Source organism: Mustela erminea, chromosome X (genome assembly GCF_009829155.1).
Source record: "Mustela erminea isolate mMusErm1 chromosome X, mMusErm1.Pri, whole genome shotgun sequence".
Classification (NCBI taxonomy): Eukaryota; Metazoa; Chordata; class Mammalia; order Carnivora; family Mustelidae; genus Mustela; species Mustela erminea.
Window position 1 is genome coordinate 26,291,629 of NC_045635.1, and position 16,057 is coordinate 26,307,685.

The window sequence follows — 16,057 nt, forward strand, 5'->3', positions numbered from 1 at the left end:
AATTTATATCTTACCTAAGAAGTAGTAACTTGTTTACTTGTTTACTTGTTACTTTATAACAAGATTTTAACTTGTTTCACCCTTAAATTGCTTAAAGCAAAATGGATTAAGATACGAAATGCATACTTTAGCTCAGTCTTGAGAACTAAACAAAAGAACATGAGCCTTAAGTAAGAATGGGACAAAAAAAAATTATCTAAATCCAATGACTCAGGATGTAAACTTAATTCAAGTTAATTTTTCAAGATACTGAAATGCCAATTAAACACTGATACATAAATATAAAAGAGAACAGATCCAAAAGTGATTCCTCCAAATCTTGGTTACAGAGGATTTATTTTGACCTTCATGAAAAAACACCTAGTCCCTATCTAGTTATTATGTTCACTTGTTGGGCACACAAGGATTCTTCTGCAACCTGCTAGTCTCAGATCTACTACAGATACAATTTAACATTCTAACGTAAGACCTTTTATGTTCTCATGATTTTATAAGAATTATCTTTAAGGATTATAGTTATTATAGAGGTAAGAAATTCTAATATTCGCTATATAATATATTCTTTAAGTTCTTTTTAAAAGATTAAATTGTATATTCCATTTAATTACCGATGACAGTAACTCCAGGAGTAACTAATTTTAGTGCTTTTTTAAAGTATGGGCACAGTAGTATCAATATGGTTAATTTTTTAATGCTGAACAAGTTAGCATCTCTAATAGAAATTTCTTCAGCTAAAGAGGTGAACTCTCAAAGAATTCTGATATTTATTTCTATGATGTTTATGGCATTTCCCTACTCACCTTTTTTAGATGGCTTGGGTGGTACAACTGGGCCAGGTTCTATGTTGTCATAAAAATTATTCATGGCTTTTGGATCAAAGTTTCCTATAAAGAAAATAAAATCACCACGCATTTAAGGCTTTCTCCTATTTGACTTTTTTGTTTAAAAATGTATAGAAATAAAATAGCTAAAATGGGAAACTGTGTTCTAGGGTTTCAAAACTCCTATCACCTTCCCACTGAAAATGTTTTTCTTGGTCCCTGTGAGAAAAGACTGCAAGCAAACTACCACAGCATTTTACCACTATCACTTGAAGGAATATTTTTCTAACTGCAAAGCTAGTCTCTTTCAGCAGGATTATGTACGTGGCACACTTAGGTAGGTAAATGAGTAGGAGAAATTAAAGAAAGGCTAAACTATTTTCTAGTGTTTCCTTCATCTCATTCATAATTTACCTTAAAAAGTTATCCATTATGAATTTAACAGTGGAAGAAGTCAAACATACAAATTTACAAAAGACGAATGAAGTCATACATATTAGCAGCAGCTCACAGATTTCAAGAAATGGAGAATACTGAATGTGGTCTAAAGATTTAACAAAGATGATAAGGTGCCAATTTCAGAATAATAAATACAATGATCCCTGAGAGTTTTGTCTTGCCACAAATTTTCAACTCTCTTAAAAAGTTCACTCCCTGGCCTTGTGCCGATTTCAGTCTAAACTCCTGCCGTGATGGCTCCAAGGTGGATTCTGATACAGTGGCAACCTTAGGTCCTACCTTCACTTCTGTGAACCCATCACTGTAATTGGCTTGTTCTGCACAATTCCAATTAAGCACTGTAACTACCATGCTTACTAACAGTTCAAATATATTAGATGTTTTGATTTCTAGACATTATTCCCCCGCAAGTTTCCCTCACCAAAACCAACAATAAACCTGCATTTCAGCAATCCAAATAATGATCTGCATCTAGATCCATTCTCTCACTTCAAATTCACGTTGGCATTCAGTATACAATTTTTCCAGAGTGTGGAAGAGTAGAATTCAGTATAAAATGGACATATTTGGACCCCTTATGAAAGGAGATTTAGAAATACTTAAGCACCAAAAAGAGCTCTTTGTTGCCCAATGGAGACCAAAAACACAGCTCTTTGCTTATAAAACTTTAATAGTGGTTCTTGTCCAGGTCCTATTACAAATGCTTTTAACCATTTGGAAGATAATGGAAGCCACAATGCTCTAAGATGTTGCATATGTATTTTTTCAATTACTTAAGTTACAGCTGATGTTTTAATTTCTAGATCTCCTAAGGCTGACTATAAATACTCTAACTGGTTGTTTTTGTGTCGTGCTTTAAAAAGCACCCAAGCAAAAACTGATGCGGTCTCCCAATACACTAACAATGATCTGTATCACCCGACTATAACGCAGAGCTCCACTGCTTCAAGCTACAAGTCTGTAAAGGGACTACTTTGTGAAATGCCCAGGCTGCTCAACTTTCATATTCAAATTTGCTTCTATTCAGATTGTTCGGTATCTTTTAGGGTCCCAGGCTTCTACTATTAAAGTTAGCCCATTGCCATTTTTAGTTGAGATTTACTATATACTGTCAAAATAGAGTAGAAGCTCCCTTAGCTGCCATAATTGAAAACAATAAGTGGTGGTAATAGAGAGGCTGATTGAAACAGACCTTTCAAGAAAAACTACTTGTCAACTTCAAAGCTGGATGAAGACTTTTTTTTTTTCACCACGTGTCCACTGAAGTTCTACACAGTCTTTCTTACATAAACATCCATGATGAGTTACAGAGGAAGTGGAAAACTTTTTTCTTATGTAAAGTTGCAGAAAATCAGCATTTCACGTTGTGTGGACCTGTAATTCAATCTGCTGCAAGCCCCCAATAGTGCTGGTGAAGCACAAAAGCAGCCCCAGACAATATGTGAACAAATGGACGTGACTACATTTGACTACAGCTACAAAAAGAACCAACAAGCTAGTTTGCTGAGCCCTAAAATTCTACAATTTTGTATTGTTTTGAGTAAGAAAACAGAATGCTCTTAGATTTTTGTGATTTATCCCCTGAACCCTTTGCTCAGACCACCCCCCAACCGTGCCTTTTTGTTGTTGTTTTTAAAGTAATTGGCCTTTGGGAGTTTTTTGGTAGAAAGAACAGCTCCTCCTGCATTCTTGTCAGCTTAATAAACATTAAATTACAGACGCAGAGTAACTGGCATGTGCAAGTTAGCGAACAGGTACAACAAACTCTCACTGAGCAGACCGTTCAACCACTAGGAGTGACAGTACTTGAACACGCCAGCACGTGGTCCCTAGTCATCAGTGTGCAGCAGCTGCGGACAGCGTCAGAGTATTGTACAGGGGGAAATAACATCAATAACCTACTGAGCTTGGTAAGTGAAAGCTAAGAGAGCTTCTACTGTAGTACAAGTCTATAAGAGAGCCAAAACAAAAACAAAAAAAGCCAAAAAAAAAAAAAACCCTCCAAAAAGTCTGAGATACAGCTGGATGTTTTCATATGATAGATATAAAAAATGGCATATGGAATTTACTTTAAAAGTGAGAAATCTGGTGTTCTGATATGTGATTCCCTATTTTAACAGATACATCTGATGATTACCATAACATCACTCTAGGAAGTTTTATAATTAAGACCCATCAATACAAAATATTCACAGTAAATGACTAGAACAAGAAAAATGCGGAGTAACCACTTAGAGCAGTCTAAATGACAAGAGCTTAATGATGGAACTGCCAAAGTAAAACTGTTTTTGATCCCCCAAATCTATGACCATGGAGTAGAAGGATCTCTTGAGTAGAATTATAATGGATAAAAACTATCTCTTAAACCTGTAAAACCAAAAATGATGGCTATTTAGCAGCTTAAAACACACTATTACTTATGGTTTACCAAATAATCAAGTCTATACCTCTAGATTGAAGGAGGTCAACTTCTTTCAGTGTACAGTCAACATTTATCTGGAGTTGTCTGTTCATGCTTCTCAATCTTGTCATTTCCTCAGGCTAGTAAGAAAGGACCCAAAATAGCAATTGTGGGAAAGTCATTATCAAGCCCAACATTTAAGAACTGCTATTCATATTAATAGTTCTGATTGGTCATTACCAACAATATGCCCTTAGTCCATAAGAGGGCATGTTAAGAAGTCCTAAACATTTAAAGGAACAATCAGGTAAAATGGGGACATCGGTATGGCCACATAAACACAAAATCTGCATAAAACGTGGCAAGATACAGTACTAGACTATGTTTTATCATACAAAATATCATTTTAATCACAGGGCACTAAAAATAATTTACTTCTACGCTTTCATGGTAAGGGAAACTATGAGAATCAATCTGTAAAACAAGCAATGTCCTTGATTTTAGTGCTGTCCAGGCTTGAAAAAACAATAATACTAAGTATCAGGCACTGTGTTTACCAGAGGTCTCATTCTTTCCTCAAAACATCTTTCAGGCAAGTACTAATATCCTTGTTAATTTATACATGAGGAAGCTGATGCACCCACAGTGCATATAATTTTCCCAAGGTTATAAAACACAATGATTGGTAAAACCAGGATTTACATCAAACAATCTATTACATGAAAATTTCACAAACAAATGGATCCCATTCTTCCTCCATATTTGTTTCCTTCTTCTTGACTTAGAGCCTGGTTTACCTATTCTTCGGCCTTTGAGGGGCACACACAAGACATCAAAATGTACAGAATGCCCTCTTCTTCAGTTAAATAAAGTTTTTTGGAAGTCTTTACATCCCCGGAACTTCTAGATTTTATATATATCTATATATCTATAGATATATAGATACACACACACACACACACACACGCGCACACACACACACACACAATAACAAACAAAATTCACGTCTGAATTCCAAAGGCAGGGATACTGAAGCTTTCAGCACAGCCCAGATATTAACTCAGTTAGTTACTAATGTGCTTTCAACTACATGAAGTAAAAGATAAATATCTGCTGTGACAGAATAAAATCCTCTTCCATTAAAAACCTTTACTTTTCTACAAACTATGTTAGTTTAAGAGCAAAGAAAAAGGAGTAAAAAGGTTCTTAATTCACAATAATGCAAGCTCTTATGCTGTTAGGACATGTCATCAGAATAAATGGGACTGCCCCTTGCATTACTAAGTATGAAACATTTAAAATACGTGATAGAATACAGTAAGAGCTACAATTGCTTAGAATGCTATGAGAACACAAAAGTCATTTAGAACTATTTATTAGGGATTGCTTTCTTTTTCCTATTTGCAAAAGTATGGGACATTACCAAGTAAAATGCTTACACCTTGTCTGCCAGGCAACATTAAAAGGGTTTAAAATATACCTGAGCATTTATACTAAAAATAAAGGACTTGTCCAGAGGTTTCAAAGACGGCTATTGTCTTCCTAGGAATATGTAAAAGAACTCATTCTTTTTAGAGTCATAACAGAAAAATTCAGGACCTAGAGGAGTTGCTTCTTCCTATGTGGGCGGCGGGGGGGGGGGGTTGGCCACAGAGGTCATAAAGAGTGAAGCTCCATAACTAAGTATGGAAGTACTGTAATACACTTTATATATAGTCTAGAGGCTACAGCACATTTGCTTATAACAAGAGATTTACTCAACAAAGTCATTTCCAAAGACAAGAGAACCACTCCAATTCACTAAAAGAATGGTATACCTATAAGATTCTTATGTCCTTTTTCATAGTTTCTGATTAAACCAAGGTCAAAAAAAATCTGAAAAGTCAGTACCATTCACCAAAAAATACACTGTCTTTTCAGGGAGGAGGGGTTTCAAGATTGGCTGTAACTTAGATCTGTTTGTAAAAGAGCTGACATTTCAAAGTGAAAAACTCTTAAGCTTTTTCCAAAAGGGGGCAAAACTACCTTAAGTCAACTGAGCACTTGAAGAAGTTGTATCACAGAGACCCAGTCGAAGACTACTGGAGTTCGGTGGCTTGGCCTTAATTATGCATCTGAGACTAACAAACATCGGTTATTCCAGAAACCCATTTAGAATAAGACATATGACAGGAAAAACTTGACTAAGGGGGTAAATGGCATCTCTTGCCTTAATCCAACCTTATTTATCTTTCAACGTGTAACTTAAATTTCCCTCTCCGCCATGAAACTGTCTCATCTTTGAACCCTATCAGCAAAAAGTTAACATTTCTATCTCAAAACACTGAAAGTACTTAATATCCTTAAACTGGCCAACATTTCTGATTTAATGTCAATTTACATGATCTTTTCTCTCTCACACACAAACACGTATCAGTTCACAGACACACATTTATCCTTTCACATAAAGATCTCTTTATGAGATGACCTCTTCGACAGCACTTAACAGTGCTTTGCAAACGGCAGATTAGGGCGATCCACTTCTGCCCTCCTTAGATTACTGCACTGGTGCTCTGAGCTTCTACAGCTGGCAACAAATGTGCATTCAGTTTCCTGAAGCATGCACATTTCTTAGTACACTGCTTGATAAAGAAATGTTAAAACCTGAAGGTAGAAATATGTGCTTAGTAGCAAAACAATAGTCCATTCTCTATCATGTAATCCCAAACGTGAGTGGGACAAAGATAAAGACAGCCATTTTACTGAGAACCTAACTCCATGCCAGGCACTTTACATATATTGCTTTTATCTTGACAACAATATTAAAATATATTTAACAGAATTCCCTTTTATAGATAGGGAAAATCAAATGCAGATAACTTAGATATAGTCAGTGATTGCCAGAACTATTCTGCCTCCAGAGCCTATGTGAGCACTTTTTTTTAAAGATTTATTTATTTTGGGGGGCACCTGGGTGGCTCAGTGGGTTAAGCCTCTGCCTTTAGCTCAGGTCATGATCCCAGGGTCCTGGGATCGAGTCCCGCATCAGGCTCTCTGCTCAGCAGGGAGACTGCATCCCACTCTCTCTCTCTGCCTGCCTCTCTGCCTACTTGTAATCTCTCTCTCTGTGTCAAATAAATAAATAAAATCTTTAAAAAAACATCTATTTATTTTAGAGAGCACAAGTGAGAGAGAGATTGGGGGAGAGGGGACAAGGAAGAGGAAGAAAGATAATCTCCAGCACATTACTCAGTAAGCATGGAGCCCAATGTGGAGCTTGATTCCATGACCCTGAGATCATGATTTGAGCAGAAAGGAAAATTCAGCTGCTTAACTGACTGAGCCACCCAGGTGCCCCTTATATGGGCAGTCTTTACAAGGATGTCATGGTGACTCGAATGAGCCTCTTTCAACAAAAAGGAATTCTGACAAAATGCTTTACTTCTGGATTAATTTCCTACATAATATACATACATTATGCATATTCCTGGAGTTAAATCAAAATTTTGCAAAATGGTTCAGGGGTGTGTGTGTGTGTGTGTGTGTGTGTGTATCTTAAATAGGATTTTCGAGTGTTGTCCAACCAACACTGGTAAGAATACTTACTATTTGTTGAGGATTACATATATTGATTATGTATAATATTATTTAATCCCATGAGATGGGCACTTGAAGATATTACAGGTAAAAAAACAAGCAGAGAAAGTTGCTTCTCCAAGGATATATGAGTAGCAGGAGGAGTCAAATTCACACCCGATAGAGAGGCACTGTCTGAACCTCCATGTAGAATTGTCCCTCAGCCATGCAATGCTAATAGTCCCTCACTTTACTCTAGGCCTGGCAGCAGAAACACAAGGCAATCACACAAATTTCTCATCTCTTAAATATTGTCAGCAATATGGGCTACCAATTTCTGAAGCTGGGTGATGGCTACACAGGGGGTTCATTCTACTCTTTTTCTTTTTTTAAGTAACTCATCAATAAAAATGCTCATCTAAAATCTGGATTTTGTTGAAGCACTAACCTATGTTACCTTTGACAGTTCTTTACTTTCCAAAACAACAACAAAAACCAATAGGGTTCATTTCAGCAGGAATTACCACACAGCAAGAGGTCACTAAACAAAACTTATTTAGTTATGTTAGGGAAATGACTTTTATGTTAACAAAATCTGCTCATGCTCCATAAGTACCTAAAAGACTCCAAAGTGCCCAACCACCAGGATAGATTCCTCTGTGGGTTATGTTCTTCAATACCTCCCCCAATCGAAGAATTCAATTAAGATTTCAAGTGGAGAAAACACTAAGAAATTTATTACCTTTCAGTTAATGAGAGCTTTATAATTTTCTTAGTGCTTTAAGTAAAACCCTCCCTCCTTGGTTCTAATACTGACTATACTTAGGAATTTTGTCAGTATTAGAAAAAATTTCATTAAATTACTAAATATGCCTCTTTATCAATAATCAGTATCAATAATTTCCTTCTGAAAAATTCCACTGGTTCCCCATTACCAGCAGAAGTTCAAACACTTCACCCTCAAGGTCTAAACCGCAATTGACAGGTGCACATTTACCTGTTAGGACACCAGAAATTTCAGCTTAAGTGTAAGACCTGTATTTGCTGCCTCCTGAAAGTCTGTCTCTGCCTTAACTTCGCACTTTTGTTACCTCTATGTTCTTTCCCTCTTTTCTCTTGTTTTCCCTTCTAAAATGCTCTCCCCTTGCCTCTCTCCCTCTACAGCAACACTATATGTAGACCAGTGGGTCCTCACCCTCTTCCCCTCCATTCTATTAACCTTAACAAAAATCAGAAACTCCAGAAACTGGAGACATGCTTCCAGACTGCACCTGACTTCAGGAGTTCACAGGCTGCCTTTGAAGCCATGACCTTCCATTAAAAACCTATCTATGAAGGCAGAGCTGCAGACATGCTGCTATTCTCCAAACCTGTAAATGCTGAGAAATTACTCTCCGCTGAAAGAGATCAGGAAAATAAGGAATGGCTCCAAGGACAAAGTAGAGTAAGGTGAAGCCCTGAAGCATACACAGGACTTAGCCATGAAGAGCTTCAGAAGGGCACTCCAGCAGAAGTGCACTGAGTACATACACAGACCAGTTGACATTCGAGTCCTCTCATTACCCGTGAGCATTACCAGCACCTACCACACCGAATTCTAAGTATCTGCCCACGGATCTATTTCTCTCACTAGCACGTACGCACCACGAACCTAGCTTGGTGCATACATACAGACCACATGCATAAACTCAACAAGGGCTGCCCGAATGACTATCAGATCACAGAAAGCTTGTACTTCCGTCACAAGATTCTAGGAGACTGGTTTTAAAACGTTCTGAATAGTTTAACATTTTTTAGAACTCGTAAACCGTACTTAAAATGTTATGAATATGAATATATTATCCAAATCTTTTCATTAGGGCAGTTACTATTAGGACTGCTGTCAGTATGGTTACCTTAGCTCCTACCTTATTTACACTTAATAAAATTGCTCTGCCTTATAATGCTCTATGGTGCACACTTTCCCAGATTCATACTGACACTGTTCTAATGCATTTGAATCGACATACTTGAGAAAATAACTTTTAAATCTTTGGAATTTATACGTATAGTATATGCTTAAAAGAATAAAATGAACAGATGAGAAAAAAATATAAAATGCTTGGGGAGGGTGTACCTCTCTATTTTGACAGAGAGCAATTCATAGTAAATGAGACGCCATACCTCTGTCAGAAAGTCAGTCATTTGAAAATACTGATGAACCTATGGAATTCATACATGTGAGAAGAAATAAAAGCACCGAATTATTCGGAAGAGAACTACTGAAGGCAAAAGTCTCTCATCCATTGTTTAAAATATGGAAAGGCCCTGTCAGGAACAGAACATCAAAGAAGAACACATGCCCCAGACAGCCATCACGCCCATCTTCCTGGCCACACAGGCCAACAGAGGACTTACCGTGGGGATTGCAGTGGTGCAGCTGACCCTTCGGAGCCGTCTCTGCATCAGGTCATGCTCCATCCCGTTCACTTCAGCCTTCAACCGCTCTAGCTCCTCTTTCTCAAGTTTCAACTGCTTTGCTAACCTCTCCATCCTTGCTCGCTGATGTAACAGCAAGGCTATAGTGTTACAGATAGAGTCATTGCAGAGGGTGACATTGAACAAGTGACTGGGAAATTTCTATATGCACTGCTAGTGCATAAAATACTCAAAAGAAACTCTGTCCTCCATTCTGAGCTGGCATTTACTCTTGTATCTTGCTAATGTTATTAAGCTTTAATTTGGCTCTTGGAACTCCTGCCAAAATGACATCATCCATATGTCCATCTTGCTCTGTTGACCTTCGTTTCCCTAAGATTGTCTTTTTAACTATACCTGTGTGGTTCTTAAACAGGTTCAATACCAGACATATCGAACTATAATCATAATTACTACTCCTCTTACACAATGAAAGAATATTAAATTCTCAGATACCTTGAAACCTGGATAGACTTTTTAAAAATTCCATCCTCCCTTTAATTAGGTCCACTATTAACTAATCCAACATTAGTCTTCATCACCAATCCCACTTATAAATATGTATCACTTATAAATATTACACCCCCTAGGCCAGTCTCGTTAGAAAAGATTCAAATTTCTTAACCTTGATAAACATTAGCCCACCCATTATGAATCTCCAATTCTGTAGTTTGTTTTTTGACAGTATCACTTTCATTTGTCTATGTTTTTGTCCCAATGAATGTTCTTCCTAAAAACAGCCTTATTAGATCACTATTTTCAAATTTTAAAACAAAACCTATAGAGAACTCTGAAGCACTGACACTATTTTTGTCTCAGCCTATTCTTGGTAGCAATGCTACTGTGAACTACTGAATAAATCCTAACCATTTCACTAAAACTAAACAGCTAATATAAATTTATTTTGAAAAAGCCACCTCACTACAAAGATTAAATTTCATAAAAGGGCTAAAATTACCTTGTGTATAGGCATAGTCATCTGATCCAGAACTAGAACTCCTCTGGTATTTATGGCTTCCCTTTTCTCCCCCAGAGCCTGGTACCACTGAAATAGGCTGAATAGGTTCTGGGGCTGCAGAACGTTCTTCTTGGTCCACTAAATTTAAAAGATTTTCAGTCGTCGCTCGACCTACAGTAATTTTAAAAACTGTAGTTGGGTTTGGTATCACTCGAGGAGATGGCGACGGAGCACATGAAGGTCCAGTGGGCTGTGTATATGTAATATACACAGGATTAACATTAAATGGAGGTTTTGGTTGACTGGATATTCCTCTTGAAGGAGAACTTGAAGGTGGTGTGGTGGCTGTGTACAGGGAGTGCTGATTCCGTGGAGATGGTTGATTACTGATAGGTGAAGGACTCCTGTTCATTGCTGTCCCAGGTCTTTGAGAGGGTTCTACTGTAATTTCTATCTTCTTCATGGATCCTTTGGGTAAGCTAGATGTTGTGTATGGGAGATAAGCTACTGAATGGCTTCCCTGCTTCTGATAGCTGGGAGGTCCTTGTTGATACGGATGCGGTGGAGTAGTTGAAGGACTAGGGGGCATAAAGACGTGGGAACTTGGGTGGCCCAACTGGGAAGGCTGCACCTGATGCTGTGGAGAGCTGAAGGGTGAAGGACACTGAGAAGGAGGTGGCGAATGGTAAGCAGGTTGAGGAATCTGCTGTTGTTTGGGAGAATACTGAGAAGGTTGATAGTTCTGTTGATGTGGATAAACAGGTAAAGGACGTTGGCTATAATGAGGCACTGGGCCCTGTGGTGAGGACTGCCATGGTGTAGTCTGAGGAGTTTGTCTTCCTGATGAACTCTGAGATGTCTGTCTAATATAAATAGAACCAGGAGACCCATAGAGATTGCTTGGAATTTGTGGAAGAATTTGTAAAGCTCTTGGTACAGTCTGTCCAGAAGGGAGGTTCTGGGACACTGTAACAGTAATCGGATTTGTACTATACCGAGGTATGTGCATGTACGAAGGAGGTGGCGGCGGTGAAGGCCCTTGCATAGCAGATGGATTCATTCCTGTGGGCATGGAAGACGGCTGCTGAGGTGGCTGTGAAGGAGGAGTAGCTGCACTTCTGTTCTGTTCATTCATAAAAAATGGATTGTAGTTCGGAGTAGCAGCCACAACAGCTGGAGCGGAGTGTGGTTCCTGAACTAAACATATCAGCTGTTTACTCGCTGCATGCTGTGGATCAATATGTCCATCACTTGAGCTGTGTACCAGTGTTCGACCCCCATTAAGTTGTGCCCCATCTCCTGGGTGGTAGCTACTCGGAGAATGGATACCCAGATTAATATGCAAAAGGCGATTTCTATTCATCCTGTTGTCATCTGGACTGTGGTATTCCATATATAAGTATTTGCTACTCTCCTGGGAGAGGGCTCGGCAACAGGCTTCAAGATTGTTGTTGTTCTAGGGGAGAAAAGTGGTAACATTAACAATGACAAAATGCACAAATCCTAAAAGAAGTCAAGCATTGCAGGTTATGCAAATACAACTGTCATAAAATAAGTAGAGAATGGCATTTTAAGCACAAACAGCTTCAGAGTCATCTACCCTGTCAAGGAGATCCCAAACAATTCATACTGTTTCACAGACATTTAGTTCCTATGACTAGTACTCCCGCTACTGCTACAGAAATGGAAAGCACCCACTAATGAACACGGTGACTCAACTCCACGTTGTCTGAGTCCAAATCCAGGACTCACTTTAGGTCTGATGCTTTTCAACAAATTAACATGTTGGGCCAATCTTGGAGTCACCATAACTGCTCAGAATACACCAGTTTAAAACCAGAAAACATGATAATAGTCATGCTTTAGTTTTTGAAAGGTAGTGGAACCACAAAAGGAGAAAAATTATAACAAAATTCCTAGAGTAAAAACAATAAAAATTCTAAAGCAGCCTTTTCTTTTCATCAAATTTATCCCTATAGAACTTCAACTATCCTTAGGAAAGATGAAGCTAACCAAAGAAATCAGTAAAAACAAGCACACATTTTTGAACTATGGTTCCAGAACTGCCAAAGTTAAGGCTATTTAACAGAAAACCAAGTCTCGACTGCCTCAATGAAATTCATTCACACTCCCACAGACACACATTTTCTACCCACTGAAAAGTAGCTTGGTCAACTTTCATAAGCATTGTAGGATCTGAATTTTTTGAGTCACTATACACACACTCAGAGATGGTATTACCAAAGTGACATTTTAGACATTCTGACAATAATGTAACTAATGAAGGAGGTTCGTCTTTTTTTAATTTGAAAATATAATGTAGTTTTCCATTAAAATACAAAATTCTCAACTATTTTATTAGCCTAAAGCACTATTATCCATTGCCTTTGGAATAATAAAATTTCTCAATTTCTATGACTTTCTCTGTAGTTCATAAATACACAGATACGCACATACATACCTACTACTGCATACTGATTTTAGGAAAAAGGACATTTTATACAAAAATGAAAGGAAACACTTTTACTTCTGCTGAGAAGCAAATAAGGTTAAACCTAAAACAGAACATACAATGCTGTAATTTTAGAGCTGGAAACGTTTAGGGTTCATCTATTCCAAATCAACTCATTTACAGATGAGGAAAGGGACACATGGCTTGAGAACAAGTACTTAACTAGTTAACAGGAGAGCCAGTTCTAGATTCTCAGTCTCCTAACTCCTTAATTTCAAGGGAGAGGATGTTAGGCTAAAAGTAAGTAACTATATTAAAGCTCATGAAGTAAACAAAGATTCAGTTAAACAAACCTTTACAAAATGAATTCTTAGAAATTTAAAGAACTGGCTTCATCAAAAGTCCATACATAACTTCTATCTGTTTCCTTATATAAAGCTGTGATACTAAAATTCTGAGCCCTAGAGAAAAGTAACTATCAAAATTTAAGAAGAAAATTATTTTTTAAAAAAGAAGAAAAATATTAAAACTCAAGAGTATGGCCTTTTTAAAAATCCTGTTTGAAAATCACTGTGCTCAAGAGATGAGAAGCTCAGTATTAAGCAAATTTGGATCCGAAGGATTCCAACTGATTGCCTACTAAAAATGTCACTGACAGGTAACTGAAAGAAAAAAATATGAAAAGTGAAAATAAAGTATGTCTGCAAATGGACTAAAAGGAGAACAAAAATTAGCCCATTTTATGAGCAACCCATTTGGGTTGCTCAGTGGGTTAAAGCCTCTGCCTTCGCCTCATGTCATGATCCCAGGATCTTCGGATCGAGTCTGCTTCCCCCTCTATCTCTGCCTGACACTCTGCCTACTTGTGATCTCTATAGGTCCCTATAGTTCTATCCCTATAGAACTATCCCTAACTAGGGATAAACTATTCCTAACTAGGGAAAAATTTGGTGAAAATTAAAAAAAAAATAGCCCATTTATATGAAACCTAAAGCAGTCGTGGATACTTCACTATTTGACAACTGTGGTAATGCTGCTGAAATTTCATGTTTTCTACAGTGAATTAGGGAGCCTGAACAGTATCCTCACAAATAGGACCCAAATTCACAATGATACAAAGTTGATTTGTCAGCCTATTCAAATGCATGTCTACAGTGACAAGGTAAGTAAATTTTCCTATGAAGAAAAAATTTTAAAAAGATTTCTTTACGAAATCATTTTTAAATACCACTGAAACAGATTCAAATGTGATCTTTAACCTGCAGAATGCCTTCAAAAGAAAAAAAATGGATACAAAATTTATCAAATAGTAAATCCAAATAAATAAAACAAAATTACTTAGTTGGATAAAGAGGTGAGAATTATTTTTTCTTTTCCTTTTTTTTTTTAAAGTAGGCTCCATGTCCAGTGTGGGGCTTGAACTTATGACCCTGAGATCAAGAGCTGGATGCTCTATGGACTGAGCCAGCCAGGTGCCCTAAGAGGTCAGAATTAAAACAAACAAACAAACAAACAAAAACCATATATAAACTCTTGAAAAGACCTAGGCAAAAAAGCATCATACTCCTAAAAAGTGACCCTAAATTGAGAGATGATATCTGGCTCAGAGAGAGAGGCTTTAAAACTTCTATATTAAATGTCAACTACTGAGTCTTTAAATGCAAACAGCAAAACTTTTCAGTGCCACTCAAAGGTAAGTCTCTATGCCAACAGACTCCTATTAATCCCAAAGGAACAAGGAAGAGGAAGACTTGAGTCAATGTCAATTAGCAATAAATGTTCATTAAGCTGAATTTAAAGTTCATTCCTTCAGTAAAGTTCATTCCTTCAGTTTAGTGTGATAAAGACACTAAGCCATGAAAAAATACAGGTAATAAAAGGATAAATTAAATTTGAAAAAACAAAGAGTTGGGGGATAGGTGGTGAGGACAGGTAAGGAAGGCAATTGCTAGGAAATGGTTTTAACTAAAAGCCTCACTCATGCTTGGTTTTACTCCATTGGGAAGCACCTTTTCTCTACCAGAGACCAAAATGTGGCTAAAGTAAAGAATGGAAATTCACAGTGGGAATGTGTGTTGGAAAAAACAAAAGCAAGCTGTAATACAAAAACTGTAACCCCAAAGGCCTAAACATAGTAGAAGGGCTAGGAAGCACCTCTTTTACCACAATTGTTCTGTGAGTCTCTATTTGCAATTAAACTCCGCAGTATATAGGCTTAGGTGATAAGCTGAGCCACTCACACTGCAGTAAGGTAGAGTCTGCATATGATGCAGTAAGGCAGAATTCAAACCAACAATGTGTGAGGAAGTCCAGTGGACAAAAGTACTGTACCAAAAGTGAACCAAACAGGGAAATGCTGTAACCCAAAACACATGGAGATCCTGTGGAGGATGATGCAAAATTCAACAAGGGGAGTATTAAGCTGGTTAATTTCCCTTGAATGGGAAAACACATTCTATCCAATTTAAAGATACATTTCAATATAAGACAACAAAATCAAAGAAATATGATTAAACTAGACAAAGTGGCCTTACACTTAAAATCACCTGTTAGTAAGCATTTATTAACTAGAAAAACAGTAAGAAAGGGAATGGACTCTCTATAGACTTTAAAAAACTGGCTCAAAAGTATAGCCAAAAAGTTATAATGATAAATCTGAGATTCAAAATTCAAATCTAAGAATTTAGGGAGTGATCAACCAACTCCAAAACTGTAAAAGGTGGAATCTGAACATAATGTTTTTGTTTTGCTACAGGCCTTTTTTTCCCCCTCTAAATCAGTGGTTCTCAGTAGGGTAGGTTTTGCCTCCCATAAGACATTTAGCAATGTGTGGAGACATTTTTGGTTGTCACAACTGCAAGAGTGCCATTGGCATCTAGTGGTAGAGACCAGGAATGCTGCTAAACAGCCTACAATGTACACGGCAGGGCCCCACAACAAAGATAACCCAGGCC

The 16,057-nt window shown here is 37.5% G+C and overlaps 1 protein-coding gene across 6 annotated transcripts in view; it reads right to left on the bottom strand.

Annotated features, from left to right (window-relative positions):
• Positions 1–16,057, bottom strand: part of TAB3 (TGF-beta activated kinase 1 (MAP3K7) binding protein 3) — an 87,890-nt gene that overhangs the window by 11,319 nt on the left and 60,514 nt on the right. For 5 of the 6 annotated variants that reach the window (XM_032329926.1, XM_032329927.1, XM_032329928.1 and 2 more), the window contains 4 exons: positions 10,652–12,107; positions 9,634–9,794; positions 3,728–3,821; positions 801–884 (listed from right to left, as the gene is read on the bottom strand). In XM_032329926.1, the coding sequence (XP_032185817.1) occupies positions 801–884; positions 3,728–3,821; positions 9,634–9,794; positions 10,652–12,107 (1,795 nt within the window). The remainder of the gene's footprint in view (positions 1–800; positions 885–3,727; positions 3,822–9,633; positions 9,795–10,651; positions 12,108–16,057) is intronic. The other variant, XM_032329930.1, reaches the window with a different exon arrangement.